At 44.6% G+C, this 15,015-nt stretch overlaps 1 protein-coding gene across 1 annotated transcript; it reads right to left on the bottom strand.

Annotated features, from left to right (window-relative positions):
- Positions 1-7: 7 nt before the first annotated feature.
- On the bottom strand, positions 8-13,690 carry pold1 (polymerase (DNA directed), delta 1, catalytic subunit). The gene is made up of 27 exons (XM_086154320.1): positions 13,560-13,690; positions 10,983-11,182; positions 10,581-10,694; positions 9,706-9,846; positions 9,221-9,346; positions 8,914-9,082; positions 8,107-8,221; positions 7,804-7,933; positions 6,620-6,786; positions 6,427-6,531; positions 6,155-6,295; positions 5,947-6,057; positions 5,665-5,856; positions 5,489-5,577; positions 5,301-5,417; positions 4,977-5,090; positions 4,722-4,869; positions 4,219-4,314; positions 3,933-4,070; positions 2,944-3,119; positions 2,479-2,631; positions 2,233-2,335; positions 2,021-2,153; positions 1,328-1,441; positions 696-748; positions 313-410; positions 8-232 (listed from the first exon to the last, which is right to left on the bottom strand). Exons 2-27 carry the CDS (start codon positions 11,167-11,169, stop codon positions 145-147), a joined length of 3,318 nt encoding a protein of 1,105 aa, XP_086010446.1. The 5' UTR covers positions 11,170-11,182; positions 13,560-13,690; the 3' UTR covers positions 8-144.
- Between the last annotated feature and the right edge of the window lie 1,325 nt (positions 13,691-15,015).

Below are 15,015 nucleotides of genomic sequence, written 5' to 3'. Positions count from 1 at the left end.
ATTTTATTTTACAAAAACAAACTAGTGACATCATTCATAAAAGAAATATATGGCAATTGTCAGAGGTACAAGTGTGTTTTTTTTACAAAAGGCGGCACACAGTGATGACCAGGAGTCCAGTGTCAGGAGCTCAGGATCGCCTCCTCACCACCCAAACCGGGCCATCAGCTTGCTCTGATCGTCCAGGTCTTTCTGAACCTTCTTCCTCATGTAGAAGATGGGACAGTCCCGGCTGTGGGTCGGAGGAGCGACAGAGTCGGTACAGGCCCCGTGTTTGGCTCGACACCATCTCGTGTAAACACACTCACGTACCTTGTACAAAGAACGTCCTCATGCAGGGAGCCCTGACACCGCTGGCATTGAGTCCACAGGCGGGAGAATCGCTCCTCCAGTGTGTTGAGATGAAGGATCTGTTGTTAAAAAGTTAAAAAAAAAACACATAAGGGCTAAATAAAAAAAGATCCGGCGGACTTTGACATTTCACCGGAAACAGATAAAACACTTTGAGTCCAGGTTCTCAGGCTAACATCAGCCCACAAGTTAGCAATAATGATACTAAATTTGATTTGATAATAACTCGATTCATTTTAGCTCAAATTCTATTTATCGACTTCCTGAGCACTGAAAAGCCTCTGTTTTCACAGCCTTTGATTTGCTTCACATCGGCCTGGAAAGGACTAAATCTTTTGGCTTACCTCTTTTTGGTAGAGCTCAGACTCCTTCTTTTTACAGAAATCGCATACAGCCGCTGCAAAGACACATGGCATGATATGTATTGTTACCGTCTTTGTCATAAAAACAGTGTCTCGAGATGAAACACTCTAAAAAGAAAACAAAAATATAGTATTTATGTAAAGAAATACTGTCCGATGGTTATTGAAGTTTTAGGGTTAGGGTTATGAATTCAAAATGCACAATTTCATCACATCCTAACACTGATCACAATCCCGCAAATATTTTATTTCACTATTTGGCATGTCTTTGTATTTTATTCTAATTGGGACATTTTTGTGGGTATGGGGGGTCATTTATGTAGGAAACTTAATTTCATATCAAATTCATGGGACAAAGTTATGACAAAAAGACAGGATGTTTAAAAAAAAAAAATTCACAATAGATTTCTTTAAAATAGAACAGTCATGACCCACAGTTAAGTTATTTGTGTTGTTTCTCTGGACAGATACCAGTATCAAATAAAGTGTGCGAAAAAGGCCTTTTTTTAACCCTTATTCAGTCTAAACATCACCCCAGCAGTCGATAGTCACAAACCGCTTGTTGCACACACACACACACACACGCACACACACGCACACACACGCACACACACCGTTTGTCTTGAGCACAGCTTTGCAGCCGATACAGGTGCTCCTCTTCTGAGCAAACGCCATCAGGCCTCCGACCTTGGACGTCAGCACGGTCTTGCAGCGAGTGTGGTCCCCCTCTGAGGACGTCAACGTTCAAACAATCAGGGGTCAAAAAACAAATTGTCATCAAAAATATGAGGTCAGAAATCTACGGGCTGATAAGAGTGTGAACACGTGCCGGGAAAGATTGAAATGAAAGCTAGATTTGCACTTAGGGGGGCTGGAAATGTGTTCATTCGCCTTGATCACCAGAATAAAAAGGCAGATGAATGTTCCTGAATGTGGACGGCGGCTGACTGGTTTAGCACAATGAACGCTAGTGATATGATGTGCATTTGTGAACATTTGAGTGAAGTAAATCAGCAACTAAATCCACACTTTAGTGACTCGCCGATTAATGCAACACCGGTTTGAAATTACCAGCTCCCGTCACCACCAACCAATTAAATGAATGTTGGAGTAACATCATGATGCAGAAACATCAATTCCCCAAACGCCTTTTGTCACATTGAAAACACAAGACCGAGGGAAAATGACATCTTGAAATGTTGGCAATATGGTTGGTGTTCAAGTTCCTTCTTCTCGTTTGACAGGGAGGATGGCAACGTTTCCCCTGAAGATTCAGCTGTGAAGTAACAGGATGAAGTCGCTCTTACTGAGGAGGACGCTCTCGGCCTTGCTCTCCCCCAGGATGGGCTCAAATATTCTCAGCAGAGGCTTGGACAGCTGCTGCTCCAGGTAGTACTGCGTGTCAATCGGGATGTTGTTTTCAAGCACATAAATTGGATCCTAAAGCAAAATATGAACGGAAGAAAATCAGAGATCGGTGTGGTCGTCAGGATGGGATCCATCGAATGCCAGCGCTGACCTCGGACTTCATATAGGCTGCGACTCCCTTGGCAGCCCTGATGATGACGTAGGGAACTCTGTCTCCCAGGTTTGGGGCGCTGCCGGCATCTCGCTTCTTCATCCTGCGGGAGCAGCGATCGGAAAAGGTCAGCGGTCACCTCTCCAGCCCCTCCAGCCCCTCCAGCCCCTCCAGCCCCTCCAGCCCCTCCAGCCCCTCCAGCCCCTCCAGCCCCTCCAGCCCCTCCAGCCCCTCCAGCGATCGGACCTCTCGGCCAGCTCCACGTGCGCCTGCTTGCCGGCGTACTCCTGGGCGCTGCGCGTCAGCTCCTTGGTGATCACCAGCTGGCTGATGTCGATGCGGTTGCACAGGAGATCGGAGATGACCTCTTTGGCGTGATCCACGGCGCCCTGGGGATCCCTGAGCGAGGAAAACATCAAAAACAAAACAAACCACCGGCGACCAAGAGGGTTACGTATCGGCATCATGGATCGACATTCATAGTGACAGGAGTAAGACCACAAACTAAAAACGTCATATTTTGGGGTTAGTTCAGAAATGAATCTGCATCTTCGCCACGACAAGGCCGGAAGTGAAAGCAAACGCCGACAAGGCCCCGTAACTCCCGTCTTGTTTTTAGGGGGGCGGGTAACAAAATAGCCAGTGTCTTATTGTGATTTTTTTTTAAACTTCCACAAACCTTCAGTAAATCACGCCGCTGGTAAAACGTACCTGTCAATTAGGATTCTTTGCAAGCAGGTGTTTATCAGATTGGCCACGAGGGGGCAGTTGTCTCTGCGCACGGTTTCGATGCCTTTGCAGTCCATCTTGTCGTGCGTGTCTGCGCTGGACGAGAAGTACAGGCCGGCGTAGCGCTTCTTGTTGATCAGCAGGTACGGGTAGTAGACCTGGGAGGAGGACATTTAAAATGGCTGTCATATCAGGTTTGGTTCTTAAAAACAGATGATTTTAATATTCGCGTAGACGCCGGCGGCCACAGCCCGGGCGCTGCGTTCAAACCGCTGTCGGACGCTATCGGCTTCTATCGGCGTGTGCATAAACCCTGCAGCCGCTGTAATCACTCACTCCGTATAAGAAGAACACTTACAAAAAATGAGCAGACGCTTTTTCATGTCTTTCATTTTTATGACATCAATCTGATGATGCTTAGAATCAGAAATACTTGATTGATCCTGGAGGAAATGGTGTCATCCAAGATGCTCCGCATAGAAAGAATTGACATAAATAAGATGAGATGCACTTAAATTCATAAAGATAATAAAATAGAAGCGCTGTAGGGGTTTGTATATAGGCACTGTATAAATAAAATCCAACATGACTCAACTGTCCTGCAACTTTTAAACCACCAACCTAGTAAAAGGTTATTGGGCGATTGTTCGACATCTGTGGATCTTTTAAGAGGTAACGATAAATGACCTTATTACTTTAAGGACGTCGAGTTTATCTCTTGTTTACTCGAGGCAGCGTATGCGACACTAACATCCGACTTTCTTCAGGCATAAACTGTTTTTGAAAATGCGGAGTGGTGGTTTGGATTGCTACGTTTCATTTTAAACGTCAGTATCTGACAGGCTAAGGCTAATACTGTCTGCCTGATCTCGATTCTGGGTGTCTCCGGCCGCTATCCGTCCACGTCCGGAGGAAAGACTCCCAACGTTCACGAATAAATGGAGGACTAATATCCGCGAGCGGACCGGTACCTTCTCGAACTCCAGCTTGATGGGTTTTACAAAATGCGACGAAACCCACTCCGCCGCCTCCTTGCCGATGGTCATGGCCTCCTTCACGGAGGCGACGCCGAGCTTCACCATGACGGAGTCTGTGTCTCCGTATATGACCTGGAAAATTATGGGGTGGATTTAAACCAAAAAGATCTAATAAGTATCCAAGTGAGAGCCACTTCATTCCCCCACAGACAACAGCAATAAGATCACGAGCAGAGCCGGAAACCGTTATTAGTAGAGGACAACCATGCGTGTCCCTCACCTTGGCGTCGCCTTGGTAACCGTTGGAGATGGTGTACTTTGACTCCACCAGCTGCTTGGTTGTTTCGATCATCTGCCTTCCGAAACCAGTGACGCTCTGCGGGGTTTTGAGAAAAGGTTGAACCGACGGGACACTGACGTGAGCTTTCACCGGACGTGAAACGCATTCATCCATCACTTCATAATAGCAGTTTATTACTCAGGGATAATCTGTGGACACTTCATCTAAAGAGACATTTCTTTCCAAAGTGGGTTTTTCCTCTGAATCGCAATAGAAAAGTTGTCAGAAACAGAGAATGATTAAGATGTTTTTGAACTCGTGTTTGAAGTGAACTCATGAACTCATGTTCCCGACTTGATGTTTTGAGCTGAGTTAACCCCTGGAATCCCCCCGTGTTGTTTCAAACACTTTCTGTAGCTTGAAAAGCAAAAATGTCTGCGTCACCAGCGGAACTGGTGGGAACACAAACCCAAGTGTGAGAGAAGTGTGTGACAAGCGCTGACCTGAGAGATCTCCAAGCAGGGCAGTTTGCCCACCTGCGCCCCGGTGAAGCCGTACACTGAGTTGGCGCTGATCTTGAGGGCCAGCTGCCGGCCGTCCAGCACCTGCTTCTTGAAAGGGTCCGTCTCCTCCTTCAGCTCTGCCTTCGCCCTGCGGGACAATTTCTGATTGGGTTTTTTTGCATTTGCACTCGCCGAAAAATAAAGCGTTAAAATAAATCAATAGACTTCCAAGCGTCATCTGAAGGTCAGCCCGACCTCTTTCTGGCAGACAGCAGGTTCTCCAGGATCTCCGGCAGAAGTCCTTTCCTCACAGAGCTCTTCACAAAATGATCTCCTGTGGGCGTCTTGATGAAGTCCTGAGGTGACAGGCTGGACACACCGGACACCTTTGGTTATTCATACCACTTTTAATGATTGATTCACCACTGAACTCCAAACTGAGGTAAAGTAGGATTTTTCTTCTTATGTAAATTGAAACATAAATTTTTTTCGAGATTTCCCTGGTTCCGTCAAGTTCTTAGTGCTATCGGAAGTCGGGTTGTTAAGAGCCATTTTCATTCATTTCAATTTGAGCCGTACCCCAGTTTGTCGGCTGTGCCTCTCTGGAGCAGGGTTGTGTAACACAGATTGTGAGCCATCATGATGGATGGATACAGGGAGGAAAAATCCAGGGTAGCGATGGGAACACTGTAATACCTGGAGGAGGAGGAGGAGGAAGTCAACCAGACGTCTCAGAAGAACAGAAGTGAAATAGAACACACACCTACCCTTTCTCGGGCTCGATGACGGTCGCGCCGGTGTAATCCTCTCCTCCTTGGGATTTTACAACAGGCATAACGAGGTCCTGCTTCGCGGCCTGAACACACACACGCTTTTCATTTTCCGTCTCATCACGCACAGGCGCGGTTTCGGTGGTGTGTGTGCGGGCGTTTGCCTGACTCACCTGTCGCAGCAGCTGAGAGACGACCTTGATCTGCTGCCCCCTGGACAGCAGGTAGGTGAGAGGCACCCCGGTCACTCTGGCCATCTCCATGTAGTTGATCACACACATCAGCTTCTGCAGCAGCCGCAGCGGCAGGTAGGCGTCTTTCAGGCAGTACACGGCCAAGCGGCGCCGGGTCTGCTCGTTGCCATTCTGCCGATGGGGAACGAGACGGCGGTTGAACGAGGGAAGCGTGATGACGTACTCTTCGCCACGCCGGCACTTTATTAGTTATGGCGTCACCTGCAAATCGGTGATGATTGAGTGCTGCACGTCCTCCTTCTGTTCTTGCAGGAAGTGGAAACTGACGGCGTTCAGGGTGTACGAGCGCAGTTTGTAGTCCCTGAGGAGAACCTGATGGCCGCGCACGCCAGTCGCATCGACACATCCCCCAAACAAATCGTAAGTTGACTCAATATGTAGTCAAGGTTCAATATTCAGAGGCACGAACCTGCAGCAGGTCGAACTGAACACGGCCTTCGATGTTGATGATCTTGTTCTCTCTGCGGCCCATTTGCTTGCTCTGGAACTTCAGGTCTCGCATGACCGACTTGATGCCCCATATTCGGCCCAAGTAAGGGAAGAGGTTGACCTGCACGTAATTAAGCCTGTATTCTTCAATAGGTCAAGACGTAGGACAGAATTTCTTAATCGAGGCCATGTTTTGATATTCATTTTCAGCACTTTTGATTGTGGCATGGATGGCCGCGGCCCCCCTCTAACCTTCAAGGCAACTGCTCTGTTGAGCAAATAGGGAAAGTCAAAGTTCTGGATGTTGTATCCGGTGATGATGTCCGGGTCCACCGTCCTCAAGAACTCAGCCCAGCTCTGCTCGAGAAGTTGACGAGCAGAAAACAAACTGGCTTCAGTAGGTGTGACCAAATCTTGTCGATGGGTAGCAAAGCGGACATTTTACCTGGAGCAGCTGCTTCTCCTGGGTGAAGCACAAGATCTGAGAGCCCACGATGCTGGCACAGGACTGCAGCGTGAACACGGTGCGGATGAAGGGCTCCGTCTCGCCCTGCCGCTGCACCATAGACGCTATCTGAATCACAGGGTCTTTGTCCGCCTCGGGGAAAATTCCTGGAGGAATTAAAAAACAACAATCGTCAACTTTTTCTTTATAAACCCCAATCTGGGGAGACTCTACCCTGAAATGTCTGGAGGGCCCGACAAAGATATGACAGGAGGGCCCACGATTTTGGTTTTCAGAATCTTATATTAATGTAAACTCGAGACATGTCACCGTTGTATCGTCGGATCGTAGCATTTGTTGATGGCAAAAATGAGTAAATGTGTGCTTACCGGTAGTTCTGGTGACGAAAGTGCTGTTTTAATCGGGCTCAAACGAGTATACTGTGTTTTCTTGTTTTTTGTTTTTTTATTCAACCTATATTTAACCAGGAAAAAAGTCCTGTGAGATTAAAAACCTCTTTTACAAGGGAGTCCTGGCCAAGAGGCAGCGATGCGTTACAGACAGACAATATTACGATATCGTGTCCTACCAAAGTGGAGCCCCGACAGGAGACTGCCTCTATTTATGTCAGCTGTCTGGATCCTGATTTGTCATTTTGGTGTGTGCCGCTTTAGAAACAACTTGTTGAATAAAAATGTCTTTTTCCCTTCCTTTCAGCTAGTGCCTCCAGGGGGCGCCGCAGCCAATCAACCTCCTCCATCTAACCCTGTTCTCTTATCGTCTTTCTCATTTCCTCTTTCGCTAAATCCCAAAATCTTCTCTGTCGTCTTCTTCGAGGCCTCCCGCCTGGCAATTCTTACCCCGGCATCCTTCTGCCGATACATTTACTATCCCTCCTCTGACGTTGACCGAGCCATCTCAGTCTGGCTTCTCTGACCTTGCCTCCGAATGCTGAAATCCCAAACTCAAATCGAACAACTGTAACATTTTAATTGGGACACAGCTGAAAATTAACTAGGACCTTGATGTTCAATTAAATATATTCAATCTACGACTGAAAATAGTAAAGCACTCCACAAGAAACAGAATGAATTCTGTGTGAATGTGTTTGGGCAAACGTGGACTCATTTGAGTTCAAATTGTGCTTTTTACTGCATGGAAATACGACGGAGGACAAAACCCACCTTTACGTCCGGCGCACTCAATGTCAAAGCTGAGGACCCTGAGCGGCGCGATCCTCTGCCACTCTCCCTCCGCCGGGTGACTGATCAGGTCCGTCCATCCTACATCCATCTCGTACTGACACAGGGACACCTCAAGGACAAACAGGAAAGGACTGCATGACTATATATTATCTGACAGGACACTTAAAAGGCCTCACTGCTATCTAATCTGCAAAGCAGTTTCAGCACAGGCACGCATGAAGATAAAAGCTGTTGTTAAATCCTATGAAATGGTGCAAGCGGCGAGTTTTGAACAACACCTACCTTGCCGGGGTGCTGAGAATCTGAGCTCCCGGAGCTCTTCTCCTCACGAAGTCTGTACTTGCCTTTGGGAAGCTCAATCCAGCAGCATCCGACCACCTCGCTGTCCACCATGAACCTGTTCAAGAAAATCATATCCCAAAACCTCTGTCAAATCACTGTCAGTTTAGATCGATCAAGAAAAAATAAATCAATCATGTTAAATGACATTTAATTTAAAGCTTTTTCCACATGTGATAAACGTACAGAGAATTATTCAGAATGAAAAACAATGTTGTAACAATGCAACATGACCAGCACAATCAGAATATGAATGTCATGAAAAAGTAAAAGAAAAAAAAAAAAGAATTGGATTATTGTATTTATCAGAAAGACATAAAGCAAGAGTAACATTCAGAAAGATACCGAACAAGCAGCTAAACGGCTCTTGTTTTATGACCGTGGTTATCTACTTCTCCCTCTGGATACACCGAGGAACCTTGTTTTTTTCCTTCTATAAATACCAGGAATTCAAAGTCATATAAGAAAAAACAAGGGATGTGCCACGCGTGCACGTGCTCCTGTCACCCCTGGGAACGCCTACCGCAGGATATGAGCTTTGTCAACGTTGTATGTATGGGGCAGCAAGAAATTTAGAGCAGCGCTGTTCAAAGAAAATAAGCTTATTTTATGATTCCTAAGCATTACGTGATGTGATTGTTCACAGCTAAAAATGGTGGACTTGTTATGCAATTTTCATGACAAGTTCCAAATAAATGCTCAATTTTGGCCATTCCTGTTATTCGAGACGCACAAAAACAAATCACATACCTGACTTCAAAGTCTATGTTTGCCTCGAAGGCCTGGTAGCTCTGATGAGAGAAGGGTCCGAACTTCAAGCCCAGCTCCAGCAGTCGTTTGGCGGCGGCGATGAGACGAGGCATCGCCATGGTTATCCGCAAGAAATCCATCCTGCGTTTCCCATGGAAGCCGTACATATCTACGGGACAATGAAGGGCGATGAGTACGGCTTAAAGACACGTTCTTACTCTCACTGTAAATATTGACAATAAGAATGCTTTGTGACTGAGCTAACAGACATCAGCTTCGCAACACTTTGCACATGTTGTGTACTTACTTTCTTTGGGGGTGATGTCCACAGCCAACACGGCCACAGAGACGCTGTCCTTGTTTGAGCGCATGTCTTTAAGAACCGCCGAGTTCAACTCTCTTTTAAAATCGCCCAAGTGATCCGACGTAAACCCTTTTCACAGATCAGCAGCGAGAGGAAAGAGAAGGATTTGCAACGGAACACAGGTTACATATACTGCAAATTCATGACCAGATTCTCTTGAGAGGAAAAATACCACTCATAAAATGAAAAAAAAAACAATGAAATGAATGGATGTATATGGTTCTGAGACAGCTATTTGGTTGAGTGGTCACTTCTGACTTCCGACAACTGGTGCCTCGGATCTTCGATGACTGAATTGCACTTGTTGTGAGTGGCTTTGGATAAAAGCGTCTGCCGCATGACTGTAATATAATGTAGTGTAATGTAGTGTAATGTAGTGTAATGTAATGTAGTGTAATGTAATGTAATGTATACCGACATGTACTCACCACTCGGCGCAGGAACGTAGAAGTAGGGAGCAAAACCGTGGACGTGGCAGCACACGCTGTTTCCGCTGTCCGTCACCCCAAACATCCGAATGATGGGAACTTTACCCTGCACTCGGCCAGGCATGCCAGGCACAGTGTCGCCTGCAGAAATACAAAGATGTTCAATTTTACAAATGGCAATAGGTGAGAAAGGTCTGGTTCACATTTCTATATTGACACAAGGATGCAGGGGTAGCGTCAAAATTAACAAAAGGAAAGCAGTCAAATGATTTTCATTTCTGCGCTAAAAACCAAGGCTAAAGCAGTAATTCTAAGAACAAGTGGGTAGTAGATCTTACATGCCGGCTGCATAGGGAAAATAAGTGCTCACCATTCAGGACAAACATAGAGATTATGTTGAAATCTATGGAACTATCTATGGTTCACATTTATTTTGAATGACACAATTTCCCTCATTTCACTGTTTAAAGCTGCTTGTTTATTTCAGGCGTGAACAGTGCTTAAAAACTGTTACTGCACTACCTTTTTAGGTGATTTCATTCAAGACATTTGGAATGGTCAAAGAAAAGAAGACGTAACTCCTGAAAAGAGATCAGCAGACATGCAAATTTTTTTACCAATCTGAACATCTGATTCCCCTCCATGTAGGAACTGCTTTCTCAGTGTAATATAAATTCCATGGCCGCACTGTTAAAGTCACTTTGGATAAAAGCGTCTGCCGAAGGACTGTAATATAATGTAATGTCATGTTGCTCTTGACGAGAAAGCAAATTTATGTGTCCTAAAAGTGGACTTTTGGGATACGTTAAAAAAAATCTCTTTTTGAGGAGCATTACATTTAAGAATATTCCACCAATTCTGTACAAAGACTTTACCTAAATAGTAATCCAGATCGATCTGCTGAAAGACCAAATGGTCAGAGGAAGAGTCCAGTGGAGGGGCATGAGGTCGCCGCCAGCGAGGGTTGAGGTCTGCTGAGAAGAGGTCGCCTGGAGGTAAAACAAAATAAGAATAAGATAAGAATAAGAAAAACTTTATTTATCCCGAAGGAAATTGTTGAAGTTACATTATGTGATTTATTGATCAGGAAACAAGATCAATTTTAAACTGTTTTTTATTACAGCAGGGGTAGCAGGGGTGATTATGCGACACGATACCTGTTCTTCAGCTGCCTTGTAATATGAGCAGACAGATTTTTTACTAAATATGCAAAGCGATTACGACCAATGGAGTCATGACAACATTGCCGAATAAATGCGTTCTTATTGGGTCCTTACCAACTGGAATAACATCATGTCCTGCCTGCCCTTCCATCTCTTCTGCCTCCATTTCTGCTTCATCAAACATGGACAGTTCCTCTTCAAACTGCGATGGACTGTCCTCCCACTCGCTCGCCATCCTGCTCCGTTTGGCCTGAGACGTGCCACCCATGACGGGACCACCATTGCGCCTTTTAAAGTCCATGACTGCAGGTAATCTAAAACAATATATAGATGTTTAAAGAAACAAACAACCATTCACTCTCACATTCTCATCTGGGACTTTTTTTCCAGCTAACCTTCTGCATGTTTTTGGACTGTGAGAACCTGAGGAAAAACATGTCAACTCCGTACAGAAAGGGCCCCTGTAGGAATAAAAACCATGCGACCATAAGTGCCACCATGCCATCTCAGGGAATCCACGATGGAAAAACAACATTGTGGCAAAAAAAAAAAAAAAAAAACACTTTTTCTGTTAATAATATTGAAAGGTTGAACACCAGATGATTATGTACAATCCAAATTTCCAAAAAGTTGTGACAAGGTGACAATTAAAACCAAAATATGATGATTAGGGGCGGGGTGGCGCAGGAGGTCGAGCCATCGTCTCTAGAACCCAACATTCATGATTGGATTCCCGGCTCCTCCTGGTGTGTCCAGGTGTTGTTGAGCAACACCTGCACACCACTGCTCCCCTGGCAGCTCATCCATCATGGCTTCATTGCAGAGCACGAAGGATAAATTATCATGAACCTCATTAACCCATTTTATTCCCAATAGAACATGAACGACATATAAAACATTGAAACTGAGACATTATCCCATTTCCTGAAAAAGATCATTTTGAATTTGATGGAAGCAACACAATTCAAAACAGTGTCAACAAGAGACAGGAAACCTAATTGACACAAAACCAAAAGAAAACCAGAGGAGCATTTGACAAGTAAGTAGGTTAACTGGAAGCAGGCCAGTAACACAAATAGGTATAAAAGGAACATTTCAGAGAAGAGAGGAAATGCCTCTCAGATGTAAAAATAAGCAGGGGTTCACCCATCTGTGACAAACTGCACCTCGCAATTGTGGAACAAGTCCAGAAAAATGTCCCTCAATGTAAAATTGCCATAACATTGGAGACCCAACAGTCTATGGCGTAAAATACTACCAAAAGACTCTGAGAATCAGAGGGAACCTGCACGCAGGGTTCAAGGTTGCCGGTGGATGGAAGTCGTGATCTTCGGTCCATCGGGCAGTGATGCATCAAAAAAAAAAAAAAAACAGGCATGATCGTCTACTGGGCATCACTGCATGGGCTCTGGACACGAACAGAAATCGCACAGTTCGCCATGCAAATAAACAAAAGGAGAACCATTTGCAAAGAAGAAGCAATACGCAAATATGATCCGGAAACGTCTCCATCTCCTGAGGACCAAAGCTAATTTTAAACTATTCTGCACTCAGATTACTCAAAATTTAAAATTCTTTTTGAAAACCATGGATGACATGTCCTACTAACAGGAAATGAGAGCCTAAAAAAAGCCTGCATCTGACAGCATGAGGTTATACTTGGGCCTATGAGCTGGGCGGCTTAGACAACTGTGGCTGCACCGCCACCTCTGAAAGCTCTTTTTCAAGTGAGGCCTTGCGTATTTCAGCAAGACTATGTGAATACTGCATCCATCGCAACAGCATGGCTTCATGGGAAAAGAGTCTGGCTGCAGTCCAGACCTTTCACCAATAGAAACAGAAGAAAAAAATCCTGGGCAGCCCCAGAATGTTAAATAGGGTAGCTAGAATCCAGCATCAGACCAGAATGGGACAACATTCCTCTCCTAAAACTACAGCAACTGGTCCCCTCCCTTCCCCAGAAAAGACACGATGCTGCACAAAGGTTAAAAAAAAGGAAAATCACAAATCACACTGTTCTAGCTTTTTTGAGATGTGTTGCTACCAAATTCAAAATGAGCTAGTTTTTTTTTCCGGATGTGATAAAATATCTCAGTTTCAACATCTAATGTCGATTTTGTTCCGTTGTGGGATTTACAAATTAGATTGTGTTTGTAATTTACATTGTGGTGATCGACTAAAACATGGTTGTCCTGATCCAGTCCACTCTTTGTATGGAAGTTGTGTAACTCTTTGCAATAGTTTGGATCGAAGAGGTGATGGGAGGCAATAATTAAGGGGATAACATTATCTCTTGTGGCCATACACAAAATTAGTCAAACATTCACGTGGAAATAATGTTTTATCGTAAAGTTGATAGCATGTCGTTAATGCTGGCATCCCATCGCCTTTCATTTGTGTACTTTATAATACGAAACTGCGCAGCCTCGGTCAAATCCCTTCAAACATCCTTCAGTACACAAGTATAACGCATTGCACACTAAATAACATGGATGACAACTATTCATTGCACAGCATGTAACGCGTGTTTTTTTTCGTTCAAGCTCGCCTGTGTTCACTGATGGTGATTCTAACACGTTTAGTGAAAGTTTATAACAGACCTAGCCGCCTCCATCATGGGACCTGCTAAAGCAGTAAGCTAACAGCGGCTTACAAATAATGTAATAATATCACTTCGAAGGCAACTCTTACTTCAGTGCCGGCCTGAATAGCAGCGGTATCGGTCTGCTGGCCGCCGCGTCCCGGACAAAAGCAGCGAATATGTTGCGAAGTGATTCTTCAGAAGGACCTCCGGCAGAAAACAACTCCCGCCACACCGCTTCAATCCGTCAACTTTCATCCGCTTACGCGCGGAAAAATCTCCCTCCCTTCGCTCCGAGCATGAGCCAATGAAAATAGAACACGTCACGAGAGGCGGGGCATAGTCGCTCTGACAGCGCTTCATCCATTGGCTGTCCCTTCTGAGTGGCACGCTTGCAACTTCCTGCGGATGTGACGTCATAGGTAAGCCAGTCTGCGGGGGGAGGACGGCTCGCGCGCCGCGTTTGAACGAAACATTAGACGTTTCTCCAAAAGTTATTCCTTATAAACTTGTAAAAAACATATTTTAAATCAATTTGATAAGGAATCGATTGCCACGCTGCGAACTATGTACCGGACTCTACCCATACCCCCCGAAGCAAAAGAGACCCACTTCAAAATGATGAACGCCATCTACACATCTAAGGAATTATTGAGGGGACGCTTTAATATTCAAGATAATATTCTGGAGGAACAGACCACATTATCTAAAAAAATCATATATGGAGAAAAAAACAAGTGAAGGAGGGCAGAAAGTGATTGATTTGGACTGTCTCAATGGGACATTGAAGGTGAACTGGTTGAAATCCTGGATCAAACATCATCATTCTTTCTGGTATTGTACTCCAAACTACTTATTCAACAAAGTCGGCGGCCTAAGTCTTCTGCTAATCTCTGACTTTGATATCAACAAGATTCCTGTCAAATTTTCAGAGTTCCATAAACAAATATTATTCTGGAAACTGATATACGTACACAATTTCTCACCACACAGTATAATAATTTGGAACAATCGATATGTACTGCATGGCAACAAATCTCTGTTTTACAAGGAATGCTTTGAGAAAGGTATATGGTCAATAATTGACTTGATGGATGACAATGGCAGTCCTCTAGACTATGAACAGTTCTGTACTAAACACAGATTTAAGCCTCCCATATTAGAGTTGATAAAGTTACGAAACGCACTGCCTCGACAATTTGTATTCCTGACCAAAAATATAATGACGCACGGAACTGTATAATCACAGTTACCCCGACTATCACTCCAGGGAATCTCAATTCTGGACAGAAAGTGCAGCAACTCCTTTATTAGGAAATGTTTCACAGGAAACTTATTCCCTGGACGTCAAAACAAAAATAATATTTTAAATAAATTTGATAAGGAATCGATTGCCGCACTGTGAACTATGTATCTGACTCTACCCATACCCCCCAAGGCAAAAGAGACCCACTTCAAAATTATGAATGACATCTACCCATCTAAGGAATTATTGAGGGGACGCTTTAATTTTGAAGATAATATTTGTACATTTTGTGAAGACCACATTGAAACCACTGACCATAT

The sequence above is a fragment of the Fistularia commersonii genome, chromosome 10, assembly GCF_037954325.1.
Source record: "Fistularia commersonii isolate RoL2024-O1a breed Wild chromosome 10, RoL_Fcom_v1.0, whole genome shotgun sequence".
Classification (NCBI taxonomy): Eukaryota; Metazoa; Chordata; class Actinopteri; order Syngnathiformes; family Fistulariidae; genus Fistularia; species Fistularia commersonii.
This window is presented reverse-complemented; position numbering and strand designations above follow the sequence as displayed.